We start from the raw sequence: 21192 nt of genomic DNA, 5'->3' as shown, positions 1-21192 counted from the left end.
ACAGGCGTTGTAGAGCAGAGCGATCCAGAATACGCAGGGAGGGACTGCGTTCTCCGGGGTGGGTCAGGACTGAAGAAGCAGCTGTACAAGACCAGTTCTTTCACAGGAATGAGAAACTGTGAGGAGAGAGGGATCTCCCAAGGCAAATGCCATCGGGATTGCTACATGCAGGGCTATTTGCACGTGGAGCCTAAGCCATTTGGTTTCACCGCGGTTATTTCCTTTGTGAGCACCCAGCTAAGGTACAAACTGGAGCATATCACTGCTGTTGTATTGATATCAGCTCCTCAGCACAGACATGGGGAGGACTTAAATGAATAATGAGTAATAATAATTTTATAAATAAAATATCACCGTACTTGCTGAAGTGAATAAAATAGACATGAATGCATTAGATTTGGATTTTAATGGCTTAAATCTGTTGCTGAATTATTCTCTTCTAATAGTAGTTTGACTGCAAGGATGGCATTAAAACCAACTGGAGAAGCAAATTGGCACTGGGATGTGCGGCAGTGTATTAAATGGGAACTCAGCCCAGGGAAATGCTGTGCCTCAGATGGACAGGGCTGGCTCTGAGAGGGAGCTCGGATGTTGCGGACATCCCTGTGCTCTTTCTTTCCTTGCTTTTACTGCTGTACAGGACACCACAGATTCAGCTTGCCTTTCTGTCCTGTTCTTAGTCCAGTCTTCTTGAAACACGGTAGCTGTGCTACTGGTGAGCATATTTCACTCGGCCTCCCTTCAGAGCTGCAGAGATGCTCCATGGCACTGACCCTCTGTGAACTCCACCGCAGGCTCATGTGCTTGGTCAAACTTGAGGAATTACGATACAATATTTCATACTTCTTCCTCCTCCTCACATTTTTGCCCCCACCTCCGGCTGTCCTGGCAGTTTATGGCTGCACTGCAGGACCCTTGGACCACAAGCCTGGCTTGCCATGCAAAGCTGTCTGGCCAGCAGGAGAGTTTCCATCTTGCCCCACTGCTGCGCAATGTGGTTGCAGTGTAAGTCATTAGGAGTTCCTGCAGGGACTACTGAGGGCTTTTTTGGAAGCATAAGCAAAATTTTGCTGTCCCGGCGTGGAGCACTCTGCTCTTGTATCGAGAACACAAGAAGTAGGGGAGCACTTGGAGCTGGCAGGTGGAGGCAGGGCAGAGCCCTGGGTGCTGCTTCTGCTGCTCCAAGGGAAAGCGACGGGTTGGAGGTAGCACCTGCCACAGGCTTCCTTCCTCCTGGAGCCCTCATGCCTTTCCCCTCCTCATGTCTGGCTTCAAGATGTAGGTAGAGGTGTTGCCCAGAGCCTTCACCAAATCCAATCATCCACTGCTAAACCTGCTTTTGGGAACACGTTTCGTCTTAAAATCTGATTTTGGAATTAATGGCATCATCTGAGCAATGTGTTTTCCTCCCTCATCTCTTCCAATCTGGTACTCCTCTTTTTCCATTTGGGCTTAAGGCTTTTTTTTACTACCATTTTCTGCTTAAGGTTTAATAATATTCAGATTGAAAGTAATTCAGTCACCTTTCTCCAGTTCTCATATTTCTTCTAGTATGCCTCTAAAATGTGATGGCTTTTGAAGAAAACCAGATCTGCTGCATGCCCAAAGAGCATTTGGCTGCGCTTCCTTTGGTGATCTCTTCATTCCCCTCTGCATCCATTCCCACTCCATCATTATATTAGTTGAAGAAACCCCAGTGAGTTCCAGATGTTGGGTGATCAAATGGAATCAAAGAGCTTGGATAAAGTACTGGTGCTGGCGGTGGGGAGGAAGGGGGAACTCAGAACTTTACATCTTCAGAGAGAAACTGCCGGTGCCTGCCTTGCTCTTCACAGCTTCCCAATTTGAATCCAGAGTTGTGAAAAAGTGGAAACTGTGAAAATATGAGCTGCGAACACTGGGAAGCTGTGAAGCAGGGGAATGGGTGGGGATTTACAATCTCTCTCAAATGCAAAGGTTATAGATTCTGGTTGAAAACTTAATTCTCTAATAAGTAACTTTTTTGTCACTACAACAGCAAGAGAAACAGCAGCCAAGGTTGCAGAATTGTCTTGGCTGTAAAAACCTTTCATTTCTTTGCTCATAACTTTCTGGAATTTTTGTACTTGAGGCAGAGGTTTTTCAGGCCTGGCCTCTGCCAAAAGGCAAATTTCATTTGAGCAAAGCCAGTTGTCTTGTTTCTGAGCCTGGAAGTGGGAGGCAATAATAATAATAATAGTAATAATAATAACAACAACAACAACAACAGATTCCCATTTGATTTTTTTTTTCTTTTGAATACTTTTACAGCAAGAATGTGAAAGGTGGTGTTTCGTATAGGAACAGCCTTGACTGAGGAGCTGTGCCTTTCATTGGCCCAGGGAAAATTGAGTTTGATTTGACTGAGTTACTGGTGTTAGAAAATCACCTGCTGGGCTTCGCAGTGCTGTGAAGCCTTTAGCCAGCAGCAGTGAGCAAGGACTCACCTGTTCAATGGCTTTTTGAGAAAACTGTTTGAAAAAGTGGAAGCCTAGTCGTGGATTGAGCAGGTCACTCGCGGGAAGGTATCTCTGGCTCGTATACCTCCACTGTAAAATTTCTGAGGCTGGCAGAAGCTGAGAACGCCCAAGCTTTTTCAGCATGGGTCCAGAAAATACATAACAGCTTTCTTGTGACTTGGACCAGAAACAAATGCATCATTTCAGAGGGAAGCTGGCCCTGTGCAGGGCCACCTCAGGTGTTTATGTACCTGCTCCCAGGGATGGGAGTGCAGTGGTGACTCCTGGGGCAAGCAAGGGCTTTAGAGCTCCAGCTCTGGCTCCTCATGAGCCCTTTCCGCCATCCCTGCCGTTCCCAAGGCTAACGAGGCTGGGTGCTATGGTGCACAAATGCAGGCATAGCTTGAGTCTGTGGGTGCCGGCCTGGAGAACGTGGTGTTGGCAGAGCTCAGGGGCCTTGGGGATGTGTCTGGGATGTGACCTGGATGGAGCTGCCTCCATACACTCGTGCTCTGCCTGAGCTAATCACTCAAATTGTCCTTCGGGAGCCCAGGCAGACCCAGCAGTGGTGGACCGAGTGAGAGTTAATAAATCCAAATGGAGCCACTGGGGGGTTATTTTTAGTTTCTTACAGAAATAGTGGGACAGCTGTATTATTAGAGGTTTCCGACCCACCATGGCTGCAGATAATCAGGTGCCTACCCTAGAATAAATAATTACTGCTGCCTGAAATTGAGGACAGACGCCTGAACTGTGGTTCAGCAATTTGTTTAATCTTGAGGCCCTGCACATCCTTAATCTATGACACATGCCTAAATACGTTAAAAGCTTGGATATTAGTAGATAGGAAGTGTTAAGGAGAAGATGCAGTGTTAATTGGGGATACCTGTGCTACGTATACAGGCTGAGATCGTGCTGAGGACCACAGCAGTTGGCACAAGTTTCTGTGCGTCCCTCTTGACAAACTCCACTTCTTAGAGCCTTCTAATGCTGCAAAACGGGCATTTAAATTCCCTGCCAGGTCAGCCATTCATCACAAACGCATTTAGACTTAATAGCTAATTAATTTTCCCTAGATAAGGTAGATACTTTTTTTTTTTCCCCCTCCTCAGTGTGTGAAATCTAGAACTTTCTGAGAACCAGCCACAAACGAGTTGACTGTAATTGGTGTTCTCTCACTTAGGTGAGAAGTAACAGTTCATCAACTCTTAATTAGCTTGGACTTTTTTGAGAGCAGTTTCCAATTTTTTGACAGGAAGATATACATCTTGTTTCTCCTGTAGCAATCCAAAGAAAGTCATTTTAGCTTGAATTGACAAATTGGGCTGCGTTTGTTGGTGTTTTCTTTCTCCTGATGGTGAGTGCCAAGATGCATGTCGTACCTGGATTGCTGAGCAATTTATTCGCTTAGTGTTGCTTGTCACAGAGAAAAGAGCACTGATTATACAAGAACGAGAGTTTGAGCTCAGTTTAATTAAATTGTGCATGGGTAACCATCAGCGCTTGGAGTGATACATTAAGATACGGAGCGGCTTTTAGATATCTCATCAGCATCAGACCAACTTTGTATTTTGTGTCTGTTGTAGGTGAATGCCGTTCTGTTCGCTGTACAAGTAGGAAGGCTGGGGCAACAGAAAAATGAAGCCACTTCAGATTAGTCAGACCCGAAAATGTGTCCTGCCGGGACAAATCATCTGCCTGGCAGTTATCTGCTTGGCTTGTGAGCCCAGGAGTGAGGCCCTTCAGGAGGTGCTGCAGGGGAAGGTGACCATGCAACAAGAAACGGTGATACTGCAGCAGGATCAGCCCCGAGTCATCTCATGGCAGTGCCGGACCTTGGGGCTGGGGTCTTCTTAGCCCGGGCTCACATGCCACGCTAGGGTGGGAGAGAAATGCTGGATGAGAAGCTCCCCAGTAGTAAATCATCCTCTTGCGGCCTCTCACCTGCTGGTGGAGCAGCCAAAATTTCCTAGGAGTAGGCGCACCCAGCTGGACGGAGCCATGGCTGAAAGAGGGGATACTTGAGCGCTTTCCAGAAGGAGAGCGGTCTGCCTAGAGGCCGATGAATCAGGGTTACTGGGATTACTATGTATGCGCCAGTAACACTTGCCAAGCTTTAATTACATATTGTACAATTATTCACTGTAGATGAGGCCTTTTGGTAAATGGAAAGCTCTCACCTGTGTTAGCGCCCTGCAGTTCATAGCGATGATTTTGTCACAGGAAAAAGGGACTGGAGCATCTCTCTTCTGAGGAAAGGCTGAGAGACCTGGGGCTGTTTAGCCTGGAGAAGAGAAGGCTGAGAGGGGATCTCATCAATGATTATAAATATCTAAAGGGCAGGTGCCAGGAGGATGGGGCCAGACTCTTTTCAGTGGTGCCCGGTGACAGCACAAGGGGCAACAGGCACAAGCTGTAAAACAGGAAATTCCATCTGAACATGAGGAAAAAATTCTTTCCTTTGGGGGTGGCAGAGCCCTGGCACAGGCTGCCCAGAGAGGTGGTGGAGTCTCCTTCTCTGGAGACATTCAGACCCTGCCTGGACACGTTCCTGTGCCACCTGCTCTGGGTGACCCTGCTCTGGCAGGGGGTTGGACTAGGTGATCTCTGAAGATTTCTTCCAACCCCCACCATTCTGTATGATTCTGTGCTGCTGTCTTTGGGACTAGCAATGGTCAAACAGTCTGAGCTGGGAGAGATACAGACCCAAAGAGTTCCTTGGGCTGGAATGAGAGGCCCCAGGCTTTGCGGAAAGTTTATCCTACCTTGGGAGAGAGCTCCTCTCTGGCAGCTGGGGCCAGGGGGTGGGAGTTGGGACCCAGGGAGAAGGCACCGGTCAAATCGCCCTTGGTCTTGCGGTTCTACAGGAGAGCCTTTGATAAGCTGCGTTAGGACAGCATGTGCTGTGGGCGTCTCTTCTTATTAAATCGAGGTCCTTTATCAAAGTACTTGATGGAATCAGGTTTTGACTTTTTTCATACTAGGAAACCCCCATTACAAGGTAATTTTATAGGTGGGTTCGGTGCCCTGACAGCCCTTACACTGCTGTCTGCAGGAAGAAATCCTGTTTTAATAGGGAGGATGGAGAAACACATGCAGATCAGGCATGTGAGAGATGGAGGGATCTCAGTACAAATATTTGGAGATACAAACTGCTAACTAGGTCAGGTCGAATAAGAACAAATTTTTTCCAAAAGTACACCTGAAAACCACAGCTTTTATTCAACATTTTAGATAACGTATTTTTATTTTCTGCAGAAGTGATTAAACTTCTGCTAAGACCTAATTTGCTCACAGTCTTTTAAAAGCACTTAAATAAAATTTTAAATTATGAAGCAGTACATGATTGTGGCTGGAGGAAGAGAGACTATTAATGCTCGATAATCAGTTTGATAAAATACTACAAGAAGTTCCGGTATTAGCAACCTGTGGTGCAGACGCAGAGGGTGCTTTCACTTGCTCGATCCACTTGTTAAGTTTTAGCTTCATTCAAATCCGAGAAGCCAATGAGAGATTATTAACGTAGGAAAACTTTTATGGCTCTTCCAGCCTATGAATATAAACAAGACCCATGGAAATGAGTTTTTCTAGTTCTAAAATTTGAGAGGTCTTTAAATGTAGTCAGTGCCGTTCCCTCAAAAAAATACTTTGTTTAATAAAATTTTGTACATGCAATATGCATTTTTCAGAAGTTTTTCTTTCTTTTCTTATATGCGTAGCACAGTGAAGTTAATTTATATACCTAAATACATGCTGTTTGATTTTAATTGAATAACGGTTTCCCTCCAACTAGAGCTTATCATACATCACCACAGAAAATAATAGTCATTTAGATTTAAAGAATAATATAATCAGGTTTGCTTCAAAAAGGCCCTAAAAAGTACAAACATAATTGAAATGAAAATGATTATTTAAATCATTTTTCCTTTCACTCGCTTAAATGATGATTAAAGTTGCTTATGGAAATCAATAAATTGAATCAGGCCGGTCCTGCTATGAGTTCCCCACCGTGCAGTCTCAGAGAGCCTGAAAGTAGCTGGCAGTCGAGAGGATGGAAACGCCTAAAGATGTTGATAAGGGAGGAGCTGAATCCGTCATCTTTACCCTGCTCTATGTAGCAAAAGAGTCACGTTTCTCTACGACCACTGAGCCTAGGGTGTAAAACCGTTTAGTTGTTTATACCTAAATAAAAGCAGGGTGCAACTCCAAGTAAGCAAATGGGATGAGAACCTCAAACATGATGGTGTTGGCCTCAGTTCAAAAACGCTTGAGCACAACCCTGTCTTTAAACACGTAATAAGACGTGCCTGTTCCTGTCGCAGCGCTTGGGACTCTGGCACAGGCTTTACGGGCTGTGCCTCGGAGCCGTGCTGGCTGCGGTGACTTGGGCTGATGGGGTTGTCTCTGTGAAGGGCCGGCACCGTCGCTGGTAACAGCCCTGCTCCATCTCACCGGATCTTTGGAAATGAAGCGTTGGAAAATAAGTGGTGAGGCAGGAAAGACAGGCAGCTCAAACGAGTTGTACTAGCTTCTGTACTACCAGCTTCTAGTTGTGCAGCGGATCACGGTGGTTTTGGGTTAGTGGGTATGACAGCTAGTCTAGGTAAAGCCCTGTCCTCTTCAAGTAACCGTGCTGCCCCTAAAGAAGGGCTGGTGCCTGCAAGGACCTTGTCTTAGACCACTGAGCTTTGTGCTTCAGACATGTCTGCTGTACTGGAGTCCTGCTGGCTTCCCCAGATTATCAGTGCCTCAGCTGGGAATGGCAGCCTTCCAAGGAAAAAGGAAATTGGGGAGGGAGAAGTTCTGTCTCTTCTCCAGAAGAGCCCTCACTTCTGTGTGATGGTAAGAGCAGGCGATGCTGGATGAATTCCAACTGTTGATGTGATGAAATGGAAGACTTCAGGTTATCTTCTAGATGAAATCTTTATCCAACTTCATTCTGGTGTGGATGTTAATATTGATAGACTAGTCTGACTCTAACCGCAGTCATTGCAAGATAGACTTCCATTGCCTGAGCAGCATCCGGGCATCCTTGTGTGCTTACAGCATTTTCTAGTATTGTTTAACAAGTGTCAGCTTCTGTGCCAGAAGCGGTTGGTTCTTGATTCGGGGTTGAGTGTCTCCTAAGGTGTTGGCTGACAATTTTCATAGAATAGAATCGTAGAATCTGTTGGGTTGGAAGGGACCTTTAAAGGTCATCTAGTCCAACCCCCCTGCAGTAAGCAGGGACATCTTCAACTAGATCAGGTTGTTTGGCAAGTTATGGTATATGTCAGCAATGCCAGTTGGTGCGTTCTGTGAAGAAAGCCTATGAGTAATGCTGTGGCACCTTACACGCTCAGAGAAGAGCCTCAATTTTGGTTCCAGGTGGGGCTGCCAGAAGAGGCGGAAAGGTCCCAGTCCATGGTGCTCTGGCACTGGGGGGTTCCTCCTTCAATATTCTCAGCTAGGGCTCAAGACTGAGAGTGTGGGTAAGGTCTGTTGGAGGAAAAGCTCTGTTAGGGCCCTTCTGTTTTCTCGGGGCGTTCATTTGTGCTGCCAAACAGCACAGCCTGTTGAATTCCTGCTTGTCCAACTGATGCATCACCATTTCCTTTTTCTTGTCTCTTCAGGTTATTTCCAGGATTTGTTGAACAAGTCAGAAAAGGCCCTTTACGATGCTTTTCCAAGCATCTATGGAGAATTGTACACTCAAAACATGAAAGTCTTCAAGGACTTGTACAGCGAGCTACGCCGCTATTACCGGGGCTCCAACATCAACTTGGAAGAGGCCCTCAATGAGTTCTGGACACGCTTGCTGGAGCGGCTCTTCAAGCTGCTGAATCCCCAGTACCATATCACAGATGAGTACCTGGACTGCATGGTGAAACACGCGGAGCAGCATAAACCTTTCGGGGAAGTTCCCAGGGACCTGAAGGTGAAGGCAACCCGAGCCTTCATCGCAGCACGCTCCTACGCACAGGGCTTTCTTGTGGGCAGCGACGTGGTCAAAAAGGTTTCTCAGGTATGTTGGGGTTCTTCCTTCTCCTCCACCCTCAGACTGGCCGCAACCAGTCAGCTGTTGGGGAGAGGGGGCTTTATTTCCCTTTATGTTTTCATTACAAAGCAAGCAGGTATTTTTCAGTTTTGTAAAACAAACTGCTTGAGGGTCACCCATTAGTGGAAGGGAGCAACAAGCCTGGACTTCTACAGGCACTGATAGCGCAGGAGAAGCGAGGTATAACTCACCGCAAATCAGTCTTTACCTCATGTTAACCTATGCAGCAGAGCGCCAAGGAGATGTCAGTCCCCCAGGCTGTAAAGCCGTTCTGTTGCTTGCCTGGATTCCTCGCGCTTCCCCGGCGGGGAAATGGCACACCTCTAAATCACGCCGCCTTGTTTTCCTCCTTGATGGTGATACGATGTAAGGTGTGCAGAGCTGAGCTGCCACGAGTGTGCTGGGAATACAGGCAGAGGGATGCGTTTTCAGCAGTCGGCGATGGGATTGCTGTGTCTGTTTATGTAGCTGTGTGTATTTGTACAGGTTCTGTGTACAAAGAGGGTGAGTTTGTAAAGTGCATTGGGATCTTCAGGGATGAAAGGTGCTATATAAATGTAAATTAACATGACTGAATCCAGGGTTTCAGGAGGAAGGAAATTGTCTGTATTCTTTACTGCAGAAACAGCCTTTCAGAGCCAGAAGGTGATGATTGTCCTGAAACAAGATATTCAGGCTTTTCGCACAGGTAGTGAGGAGAAAATCCATACTAAAAAAATGACTTGCATTCTGTGTGTGGAGATGGCAATCAGCAGGTATGAGAATCGGGGCATGATTAAACTGTGAATGTCAAAATAGGGAATCGCAATTAATTTCCTCGGGAGGTAGTGCGTGGTAATGCGGAGCAGAGGACGGTACTATTTGATGCAGCAAATCCAGACTTTGATCTCAGGAAGAAACATTAATGTGGTAACAGTGACAAATGCTTTAATTTATCAATGTGGGACTATAAAACTGTTCAGCTCCCCAAAAGCCTTTGTACATCTCATTAACATCACATTCTCCTGACACTTGAGACAGATAAAAGAGGAGAATGGTGTAATTTCAGGGGGACCAAAGTGAAATATTTTTCACAAATCCTCTGAATGGCAGAGATTTCCAGCTCGATGTGCGTGATGCAGCCGGGTTTGGTGGGTAAAGCAGGCTGGCAGAGCAGCTGCAGCCGTGGCATCAGTGGAAGGGAAAAACCTGAGGTACTGATCTGCGGCATATTTTTCCCCCACCTTCATGTAGGCTTCTGACCCATTAGCTTTTGATTCCGGTCCCCCCTTTCTGAATTCAAACGGGATGTGGAGTACACAACTGGTCACCGATTCTCCTCTTCCTCAACCCCTTTCTCCGGGATGGAGGGTCTTCCAGGAGGATCCCAGCCATTGCTCTCTCCCACAAGAGCCTTCCCTGGGGTTGCTGTTAACATGCACAATCTGTTCCTGCACAATCTGCATGAACAGTCAGGAAACCTCAGCAAAGCCTCCCTGAGAGCTGATTTTGTAACAAAAGCCAAAACTGGCCCATTTCCCCTGTCTTCAAGAACGGGTTTAGTACTTTAGGCAAGAGGGGGTGAGAATGCTGAGGTGGGAAATCTATTTTATGGATACCCTGGTAGCGCTCAGCTGTGTCTAAAATAAAAGGCCTGTTTTTCCCGCTTTCCTTTACCAGATGTGGTTTTACACTAGTGCCGAACGGATGTGAAGTGCTGAACTCGCTCTGCAACTGGTGCTTCGCTTTTAGTCATTTTTCATGTTGCTTTATACTTACGGCGTCAGGAGAAAGTGCATAAGACTTTTATTAAGATCAGAGGCTGGGATTCGACTTTCCAGCCAGCTGGTAGCAGCGGTCTATAACTCTTTGAGCTGAAATTTCGTACAGAGGGTTTTTGGTCAGGAAGTCTGAGAAAGCCTGTTTAAATGAACACTCAGAAATAAATTACCCAGCTTTGAGCTTCCGAAAAATTAGATTACTTCGGTTTTATTTATTTGCAAATCTACTGATTTCTATTAAAACCCTCCTGGTTGCGGCTTCTCAGACACTTCCAGTTCAGTGTTTGTCACCTGTATCCTATTGCCATTTCAGGTCCATGTGCGGAGTCTGCATTACTGGGCGTTCTAGACAAAAACCAGTGCTGTTCGCCGGGTTTTCTGGCTGTCTTAAAATGGGGAAGAGCCTGCCCCGATTGAGCTACAGGTGGGGATTTTGTGAGATTTCTTTCATCCTGGCTGCCTCTCCGCTGTGCCCACGGGTTGTTTCTTCCCCAGCCTCTGGCTGCTGGATCTCATAGGAAGGTTGGGGCATCCTTGGCCGGTGGCTGGTAGTGGCACAGGGATAGGAACGGGATCGATGTGCCGCGAGCGGACGCTCTGCGTCCTGCTGGGTATAGCTTGAGGGCAGCCGGGGAGAAAATGGCAAAACCGTTTTTCATCTTTACTGCTGTCCTATCTTTTAAGGCTAAGTCACCCTGACAGACTGCAGGCTCCGACACCAAGATCTAAAGCTTTTAATGCCGTGGTTCCTGCCACTGACCTGGTCCCCACGCTGACGGCGGCGTAAGCGCTACCATCTGCACGGCGGCTGTTGCGGGGGGACCAGGGGAACCAGGGCACACATGTGGCTGGTGTGGCCCTGCACAGAGCGGCCGGGCCAGGGATGGATGTGCAGGTTTGGCTCCCTGCCCTGGTCCAGGGCTAGGGGTTCTTGATGGCGGTGTTGGGGCAGCATCTCCCTGTTCGCGTTCAGGTCGTGTGTTTCTGTAGCTGTTCATTCTTTCAGCACAAATTGCGGGTTTTCCCTTAAGTTGCACAATGCCGAGTGCATTTTTCATCGTCTGCATGAAGTAGCAGCTGCCAAAACGGCAGCAGCCACTAAATCCCTAATGAAGGACACACGGAGATGGGGCTCCCCCAGTGATGCACACCTCCTGCTGCGTGCCAGGGCAAGAGAGAAGAAATATCCCAAGTTTGTTTAGGAGCCTTTTCTTTGCTTGTGAGATGGGCAGCTGCCCAAAATCAGCGTTTGCTGTGACTGGGAGACTTGCTGTCTGCCAGCTGCTGCTTGGAGAGCCGCGCTTGGTGCGAGCAATTGCTGCGTTCAGCCATGAGAGCAAGAGTGTGCCCCTGGAAATACGTGGTGCAGGTGAATTGAAATACTGGGAGCAGGGAGGGGAGGAAAAACTGAGACAGTAAAAATGGCAAAGGCTGAGAGACAACCCCTTCAAAAACAAAAGCAAAAAAATCCTCGAGAGAGATGCAGCATGATAAACGGGAATATCCTGGCTGGTTTTGTTATTTACTGCTCACGTTACGGTACCACTCAGGCATCTAAGTCTTAGGTGAGGGCTGTTGCACAAAGTGCTGTGGGGACAGGTGGCAGAGGTGATCCTGCCTGCACCAGGGCACCCAAAAAGGGCAGTGAGGCGGCGCAGGGGTCCTTGCCGGCCTCCTGCATCTCAACGCCATGCCCATGCTGCACCGATGGACGGGGAGGAGAGCTGCCCCACGCACATCAAAACATGCCCTGAGTCCTCAAATTCCCCTGGGAGACCTGGACAACCAGCAAATCTCAGGTGAGAGTGCTCAAAAAGTCAAGAAATAATGTTCTGTTTCCAAAGGCAGGGAGAGGAGGTGTCTTAAAATGAATTTTGCTCATCGGTCAGAGAGGTATGAGGACAATCTTTTCTTTGCTGGATCTTTGTTGCTTCTTGCTCCTGAATCATAGAATCATAGAATCTTCATGGTTGGAAAGGACCTTTGAGATCATCGAGTCCAACCATACACATACAAAAAAACCCTTACAATCTCTGTCACTAGAGCATGCCCTGAAGTGCCAAATCATAGAATCATAGAATGTGTTGGGTTGGAAGGGACCTTTAAAGGTCATCTAGTCCAACCCCCCTGCAGTAAGCAGGGACATCTTTAACTACATCAGAATTTTAACTTTCCCCATGGTAATGGGGACTGATGTGAAGCAACACCAGCTACGTAAGCAAGAAACGCTTACTTAAATAATCAATTTTAATGGTTGCTTGCATTTCCTTTTCTCAGTAGATGTTCTTAAGGCTGATTCTCATTTGACTTGGAAACAAAATGTGATGATTCTCTTTACTAATTATAAGCTTTTTCACTAAATCCTGTGTTTCATTTTACTGATGAAGTTCATCTATCAGTACATTTTTATTTAAGCGATAGTGTGTCTCATGACACATTTCAACCTTATTTTTTAAACTTTAATGTTACTATAAGGTAAATGGCAGCTTTCCTATTTACCATATGAGTAATTTTTAAACACATGGTGGGTCAAGCTGCATTTGGATGGAAACTGAATTCCAATTAAAAAAGCCCAAAAATAGACTTTTTATAAGTGTTTTTAACATTTAAATGAATGTGCTGGATACATATGGAAAATAATGTTTATCTAAACATGCTTTACATTTCAAATAAGTCAATAATATAACAAGGACAGTATGTCACTCCTGATCCTCGTGTCTTTTAGGATGGTAGCCATCTCTCATACCCTACTTTTTTCCATAGCTTGAAAGGATGTAGTTGACTTGTGTCTTGCAGCTTCTAGTTGCTTCTTAGGTGAACTAGGCATAAAATGAATCTGACTAATAAAATGAAATGAAGAATATAATCTCTTTTCACACACTTAGGAAACCACTGTGCTAAAACAACCCGAGTGCAATGAATTCCTGTCCCAGGTCCTCAGTGACACATCTCCATCTTTTCAGTGATTTATCTTTATTCAGAGCATCAGCAGCAAGGCTATACAACCGTAAATAATATTTTATTTCATTTAAAGGATTTCACCTTTGTAATGAAATCAAGCATTTATCTAAATTGGCCTCCTCTTGATCCTGAAAAGATAATATTCACGTTTGTAAATAGATGTTGTAAGAGTGTTGTTCCATGGCATTGGTGAGTGCAATATCCTCATATCACCACGTTTATTTCCTTTTTTCTGGCTGTTATCCCACCCCTCACTTTGGAGCTGTTGGGTTTTTGCACACCAGAGATGTGTGTTCTCCTGTTATGCCAATGACTCGACGGTGGGATGCTTGTGTGCAGAGATTAGCTTCACCCCAGGGACCCATAAGGTGCCACAGTTAATTCTCTCTCCACCTGGGAGAAGGTCTCATCTGAGACCCACTCCCCCCAAGGGTGGTAGCGTTTTCCTTCAGGGAGATCATCTGTTTTCTGGCATGGGATTTAATGAGCCTCCCATGTCCAGACTGCAGTCACCTGTACCTACAGCAGGTCTTGGTAAGACACTGTTATCCAGGAGTTCAGCCTCAGGTCTGGCCTCCCCTTTAAAAAAAAGAGGGGAGGTAACGTGAGACGGGTCCTGCCGGTTCTCCCTGTGGGACACAAGCAGTGGGAGCAGCAGGTCCCAAAGGTGCTGGCGTCACTGGCAGCGATGGAGGTGGGATGCAGCTCACCCAAGCCAGGTACAGACAACAACTGCTGGAATGTGCTGAGGGGGGTTGTTTTGGTGTTTTTTTTCCCCTACCATCGTTGCAAATCAGTGATGGAGCTTTCTGAAAATGAGCTTGTCAGTGCCTGTGCTAAAAGTTTGTGCTGCTGCAGACCCAGCGGCAATCCATAGGCTGGAAAACGCCACAAGCAGGTTCGGGCTGTATTCAGGAGGAGGACTGAAATCCCAGGAGCTGGGAAGCCTGTGGTATGTCAGACACCTCTGCCTGTGAACTCCGTCTTAGACTACAGGCTGAAATAAGCTCTTGCACCTTCAGGGACTAGTTTCTGCAGCAGCTCCTGCGCTGGCTTCCTCCTGCTTGTGCCCAGCCTCCGGCACAGCCGCCGGGACCAGCCCCACCGCGGGGCCTGCAGCTGCAGAGGTTTTCCAGCGCCGCTGCCTGTAAACCTAGGGAGAGAGTTTTGCAATAAAGTTGGAATTTGTTTGGACAGATTCAAATCAAGCTGGATGGGGAGCATGCAGTGTTGAACACATCCTTATGTATTTCACATATTACTTTCCAGTATTTCTATCCAGTATTATGTTTAAATCACAACCCTTCGGGGATAAAAACCCATAGGTGTTCTGAATATAATAGAAATAATCCAGGCAAGTAGATATATGTCTCCCATATTTACCTGGTGGTTAAATGTCAATTGAATCTGGTTTTCGAAGGATTGAAAATTGTACCAGCTGGAAATAACTGCGTCAGGTGAAGAGAGCGGGGAACGTGTTGAATAGGCAGGTGGTGGCTTGCAGTGTTTTCCTCCAGAGGGAGAGGAGCGTGGCAGCAGTCTGTCTATCCACATGAATCTTTCTCATTTTCATATCTGAAGGCAGTTAGGCACTAGGCAGGAATACGAAGGTGCAGATCCCCCTGGATATCTGCGGGTCTGGCGTCCCTCGCAGGCTGTGCTGCCTTCTGGAGCCATCGTCCCTGCCCTCTGGAGTGTCCTTGCCGCTGGCTGCAGAGGGAGCTGGGGCTGACACTGCTCCCCATTTTGCTGTCCCAGTTTGGCTGGATTACCCTAGCCTTCATTTTTTTAAAATTTTTTTATTTTTTTTTTTCTTGAGTCTGCAAAATGGCCAACCGGCTGCCTGCCTGGCAGGGACGGACCCAGGCAGTCTGTCTGGCCTCAGGCTTAACACCAGCTCGGGTTTGCTGGAGCGCGAAGGGCACGGATTTGGCACCAGCCTCCATCCCCGGTGTCCCCTCGCCTTGTGCTAAGCCGAGTGAGGTAGAAGCAAGAGGGTCACCAAAACACAGGGTCATCCGTGCCCTGTCGCTGCCACCGGACCCCAGCACAGCCACCGCCCCCTCGTTTTCTCATCTCTCACGTTGGTCTAGAAACAGGCTTGGTGTATCGCGAGTGATGGGCTCGGTGAGGCTTAAAACTCCCTGTGCTCCAAGGGCTCGTGGCTGTGCAATGGTGTAAGGAAGATGCAAAATAGTGACTGGAGTGATTATACAATTCATTAGACTTTGAAAGAATCATATTTCTGTCAGCCTCACAGCTGTTTCTTTTAGAGTTTTATTCTGAAAGATTGGAAAGCTTGGTTCATTTAACACACGTCAAGGTGCTAATTACATCAGGGCTGGCATAAACATGCAGAAGGCAGCTGCTGGCCATGTGGCGGAGGGAGCGGGGTCTGCTCCCCGCGCCGGCTCCCCCGCGCCTCCACAGGCCTGGGAGCACCTGCACCTCCCGCTCCTTTTGCTGGGGAAACTGGTGGCCCGGCGCATGGAGCTCGTGGCCCAGAATTCCAGCTTGCACGCATGGCGACGTAAAGAACAGCATAGCCCAGCTTGGGTTTTGGTCGTAGTATTTGAGGGTCCTTCCATGGGGAGACCGTAAGAATGAAGTGTTTCCCAACACGAAATTGCCACGTTGCAGATCATGGAGCCGTCCAGCTCCCCGCTGAAACACAAACCTGTCCTCCCAGTGCCCGTCTTGCTATAAAAGAGAAGGCAAGCTGAGCATCTTCCTGGGCTGCCGGTGGTGCTGTGGGTGGCTCGGCAGTGCTCCTCACCACGAGCCCCGCAGAATCCGCTCCCCTGCCTGGCCTTTTTTTGGAGCTGCTGTTCTTCATGCTGACAACTTTATCCCAACTGTCCAATTCCAGCTGAAGGATCTGGGGTAATTGTTGTGGCTCTGAACACTCACCTGCGTTTCCCAGCGCACACAGCCTGATCTGTGAATTAAAGAGCTGACCTGTTTTCTCTTAAACGCTATCCCAGAATGGGTTTTTCACAGCTGGTGGGAAAAACTTCCCTTACTTTTATCACCTGCCTTTAAAATATGCATGAGAAGGTAAGCGAGGGTGCTGTGTTCGGAACCCAACCTGTGGAAGTCTCCAGCTGTCTGTGCTTTCTGCCTCTAGAAAGCTGCCTGCTCTCTGTGGGCTTTAAAGCATCCGTTGGTTTGGAAATCTAAGTTGCCCTGATGTTGCTGGGTTTAACTGGTGCTTCTGGAGGTTAGAATGGCCATTCAGACAGTAAAAAATATACCTGAGAGTTAGCACAGGCACATTTTGACATGTCTGGAGGTATTTTGTGTTCACCCCAACTATCCCCGCATCGCACCAAAACCCCAGTCAGGAGCTGCAGGTCCCCGTGCCCACCTTGAGTCCTCGGAGGTACAGCCAGGAAGGGACCGGGAGAGCAGCCACATGTCAGGGACGTGGTCCAGCGCAGTGAACGCCAACACCACACCACAGAGAGCTCCTGCAGGCCAACCTCGTACTCCCTTGGGCAACATTTTTAGAGGGGACAGACCCCATGGAACGACACCTCCACTGACAGCTTTAGGGGCAAGCTCAGCCTTCTCCCTCTATCAGCCGACCTGCAAATCCTCATGATGAGCCAGGGAGTTTGACAGCACTTCCAGCAGTCTGTATTTTTCACCCAGGCCTCTTTCTCCATCCCCAAGTCTCTCCCCTCTACCTAACCCTGGTTCCCCTGGGAAGCAAGGCACAGATGGCTCGCAGCAGCCTGGGGGTGAATGCGCAAGGGGAGGGGGGTAGGAAAAATACCAGCAAGAGCTCCGCTTATTTTATTGGTGTTAAATGCCTTTCAGATGTACTTAAAGGCCCCTGAAGGCCGAGGCGTCCCATCACGTTGCAGCTAGGCTGCAGGTTCTCATTTGCTTTTAAGCCAGGCTTCAAAAGGAGAAAGGATTTGGGGTTGGCTTTTTTTTTTTGGCTTGCCTTTTTTTTTTTTTTTTCTCCCTTTTCCTTGTTTGAAGCCAGCACTTCAAAAGCAGCATCTGCAGCTTGGCTGCAGGTTCTGGGTGCCAAAGGACCTGGCCACCTCCTGATGGGCGCAGGAGGAGCCCAGCTGCCGGCTCAGGAGGAGCAGAGCCGGGCTCAGCCCTCGCTGCTGGCCGGAGCCAGGCGTGCTGTTACGGCAGCTGCTTGGTACCACCGCTGTTAAAACACTTTTCCAGCTGCCTGTGGCTTCCTAAAGCTCAACCTTTCTCCAGCACTCAGGGAGCTGGGAAGAAGGATCATCGCTCGATGGAAAAGACCCTGTAACTCCTGGAGATGAATATGGGGCTTGTCCCAGTATTAGTGCCTCCATGGTCGCTCTTCCCCAGGGCATTCCTCTCTGCATACCACACTTCGCTCTTCGGTCTTTCCGGCCACCTTTTCAGGAAATAATTGGCTTGGTAAAATGTTTTTTGGAGTGAGGAGGGTGTAGCAGCTTTTAACTAAAAGAGACAGGGCACTTGTGAAAACTCGGTAACATGTAAGACTCATATATCACTTCCATGGTCCTTTCTGTGCCCTGATATTACTCAGGCTGTTTTGGAGGCCCTTGAATATTTTCCAAGCAGCAGGCAGTAGGGTAACAGCAGAAAACATGTCTTTTTGCACCTCTCTGTTCTTCTGTGTGAGCTGTCAAATGATGTCCCAATTCAGGCGGTTAACAAACCTCCTGCTATTGTAGATTCCGAGAGGTCCGGGGTCGGGCCAGGAGGAATTGCACCCCTCTTTTGCATCCCTTGTGACTTGCACCAAACCTTAGGCTGAAAAGAGGTCTACAAATCAGTGGGTGTTGTTTGGAGCATCAGCATGTAACCTGGGAAGGTGCTTTAGTGAGAGAAAGAACAGGTAGTGGTGGGTCTGAGAGAGAAGCGTCCCACAGCTCTGTAAAACGTGCTTGTGTTGTGTGTGAGCATGTCTGTCTGCGCAAAGATGGGTAACTTGGGTTGAAGACACAAATCACAAATTTGATTTGTTCTTTAAAGGCACAGAGGAAGGACAAGAAGGCTTTTTCCTGTGTTCTGGAATAATCTAGCCCATCTTGAGCAGAGCGCTGCCCAGCTGCCTTGTGTCCTAGAGAGACTAAAGCCCCGGCTGTCCCAAGAACTGTCTGCGCTCAGGTGTCTTCGGTCCTTCGAGCATCTCGCCTGTTTGGGCTGAGTGCTTTCCCCTTCTACAGGTAGTTTTGCTGCCCTGTGTCTTCGCTTCAGAAAGCTTATAACTGTTCTGAAGTTATGTTTTAGGTAATATGAAGGATAACTTGGCTCTCCTCAAATGTGTCTCAATGCAGGGAGACAGAATAGGTGGCTGCTTCCTCTCCCTGAGCCTTCTTTGTTTCTGTGATTCTCTGCTTGGAAAACATATTCATAAAATACATGGCAGGAGCTTATTTTTTTGTTAGAAGCCTTTCACACTGACTGTTTTCTGAATTGGCTGGGGGGTGGCACAGAACCCAGCTAGCGACTAATCCCCCAGCCCATCCTCTCTGCAAATTGCTTGCAAAAATCATTAATTTTACTGTAATTGATTTAAACATTGCTTAAGAGGAGAAAAAAATTAGGGAAACCAGTGGCACTCCGAATGCTGAGAATTATACGTTCTCAATTTTCTGTCATATTATCTCTACACGTGCCCATTGGCTGCTGTGCAAACGCCGGTGCCAAATAGTGGCCCAGCTCAGCAGTGGCACTGGCCGACTGTGCCGTGAGCTGGGCAAACCGGCAGGCGAGCTCCAGCTCCGTCCCAGACACCACACAAGAGAGTCTGCAGAGGTCTTTTGCTCTGGCAAAGCGCTTGCCTCCAGCAATTCACATCTGGTCGAGTGGCTCCATCCACAAAGCCCGGGCACATCGGGCTTTCTTTGGAAAGTAGCCACGGAAAAGCGCAGAGCTCGGCTCTTGCTACGAGCCGCAGTCGCGGGGTAATACCTGATGACAACCTCCTTGAAATGTCAGCGCTTATGGTGGAACGGGGCTTTTTATGAGGCAGCCACCTGTTCCCGTTGCATTACCTCATTGCCGCTCGAATGTAGCCCCAGCTGTAAAGTGGTTTTAATTAAAAAGATTTACTGCGCAATACCAATTTTTCCCCTATTTTGGGTATATCTTAGAAGATAATAATTTTTCCTTATCACTTCATCACTAGGCTTACATTTTAAGGGACTGTACCCACTGATGTCACTAGGATCAGAATAGAGTATGTGGATTCTAACTGAGCAATGGCGTAGGAACAATGTATTTTTAAGCTGGGCTTAGCTCTTCTTTGTGTATTTATTTATACCTCTGACGACTGATTGAGGAGTGCCCTGGCTCCAAGCCATCTCTCTCAGTAATAATTTTTTTTCACATCCTTGGGAAATGGCATCTCCAATGTATTGTGCATGTTCTCTTGACGTCTTAATGCAGTTTCTAGGTCACTGAGCTAAGAAAAGATGATAGGTGCCACTAAAGTTAAAGGAGAACCATGTCTCCTTAAAGGAGAGCCAGCCACAGGCTGGGCCAGGTTGATGGTACTTAGAGAAATCAATTATTGTCATGTCCTGTCTTCATGCTGTGCCAGATCATTTAATGATGAAGAAATTATGTTAGCTTTCACTCCATCTGCAGGAGATTGTGTGCTCCTGCTTTCAGGCCACCTGTGATGAACAGAGGACGTTGCTTATTGCAGTTATTGCAAATCTGCGCTGGGAAGCCAGAAGGGTTTTCCGCCAGGTCTTAGCTGGCATCCATTAGCTGTTGGGCAGGGGTGTAGGTCATAACGTTTCAGGTTCTTTTAGAGGCTGAAGGGTGAAAGCAGAAGCACAAGGAAGTGAAGAGGTCTCAGTGTGCAGGTGGAGGTCGGTCTTGACTTTGCCAGCCTGGAGAAACTGCTTCGCTCTCACTGTGGGGGTGTTCATCTGGCACGAGCTGCCACGGAGGGCACGTGGTCCCACGTCTCCAGCCTGAGGAGGTCTCCCCGGTGCCACTGCTGGAGCGAGCTGGCTGTGCCCAAGAGGTGAGCAGGCAGGAGAGCTGCAGCGCTCTCCTGATTGTGTTGCTGTATCCCTACAGGGGAGGGAATCTCAGCCCCTCATAACAGGCTGGGATTCCCCCATGTGGATACAGCATACCTGAAAAAACCCTGGAAGTTCATTTCAGCAAACTAATCCACAAGGACTAAGAGATGTTTGAAGGACTCCATTCCTTAACATGCTGCAAGTCCCCCAAAGGGATGGTGCAGGATCAGGGCCCGGAGGTGCCCTGGGAGCCCCGAGCCCTCGCTCTTCTCTGTCCTGTGTGCAGCAGAAGTGCACCCAGATAATTGGGTGGAACAACGAGGAACTAAACTCTGGCCAAGCAAAACATGCGGAAAATGCCCTCTGAAATTCCTCTCTGCCCTCACATCCCTCTGTTCTCAGTTCACCTCTGCAGCCTGTGAAAAAGGAGTGCTGCTGCCAACAGGAGGGGTTTGTGTCGTTCTTTGGGGAAGGGAGTGGAGCCTCTTCCACCTGCAAAAATTAATACTAATCCTTTCTGCCAAGAGATTAAGTTGAACGCTTGGCACCTGCCAGATTCAGTGGAGCAAGAGCTGGTGGTGGATGTCTCACCTGCTCGTCATCAGAGGAGAGGCTGTGGGGCAGGGGAGCGGCGACGAGGAATGCCACCTTGCCTGGATGCTGCAGGGTCCCCGCACCTGGGGCTGTGTGGCACTCCATCGTCCTCCGGGAGACAAAGCCACCTTGCGAGAGTGACAGGCTGGTGGTACAGACACAGCTCCTCTCTGACATCCAGAAATGATCCTTGCTGAGGTGCAAAAGCAGCTCTTTTTCCCCTCAGACCCTCAGGAGCTGAGCCTGAGCCTCAGGCGCCACCGTCACCCGCTGCCCCAAGGCAGGTGGCAGCAGCCCACAAGAGCTGCATGGGCAGGAGGTGGCTGCTCTGTGGGCACCAGCGTGGACAGTGTAGTGTA

General features: G+C 48.1%; 1 protein-coding gene across 1 annotated transcript in view; it reads left to right on the top strand.

Annotated features, from left to right (window-relative positions):
* GPC1 (glypican 1) overlaps positions 1–21192 on the top strand; it is a 218508-nt gene that overhangs the window by 178646 nt on the left and 18670 nt on the right. The window contains exon 3 of the mRNA XM_054205463.1: positions 8090–8481. Coding sequence (XP_054061438.1) covers positions 8090–8481 — 392 coding nt within the window. The remainder of the gene's footprint in view (positions 1–8089; positions 8482–21192) is intronic.

This window comes from Rissa tridactyla, chromosome 6, assembly GCF_028500815.1.
Source record: "Rissa tridactyla isolate bRisTri1 chromosome 6, bRisTri1.patW.cur.20221130, whole genome shotgun sequence".
NCBI lineage: Eukaryota > Metazoa > Chordata > Aves > Charadriiformes > Laridae > Rissa > Rissa tridactyla.
Note: the sequence above shows the minus strand (reverse complement) of the source record. Positions and strands in the feature narration are given on the sequence as shown.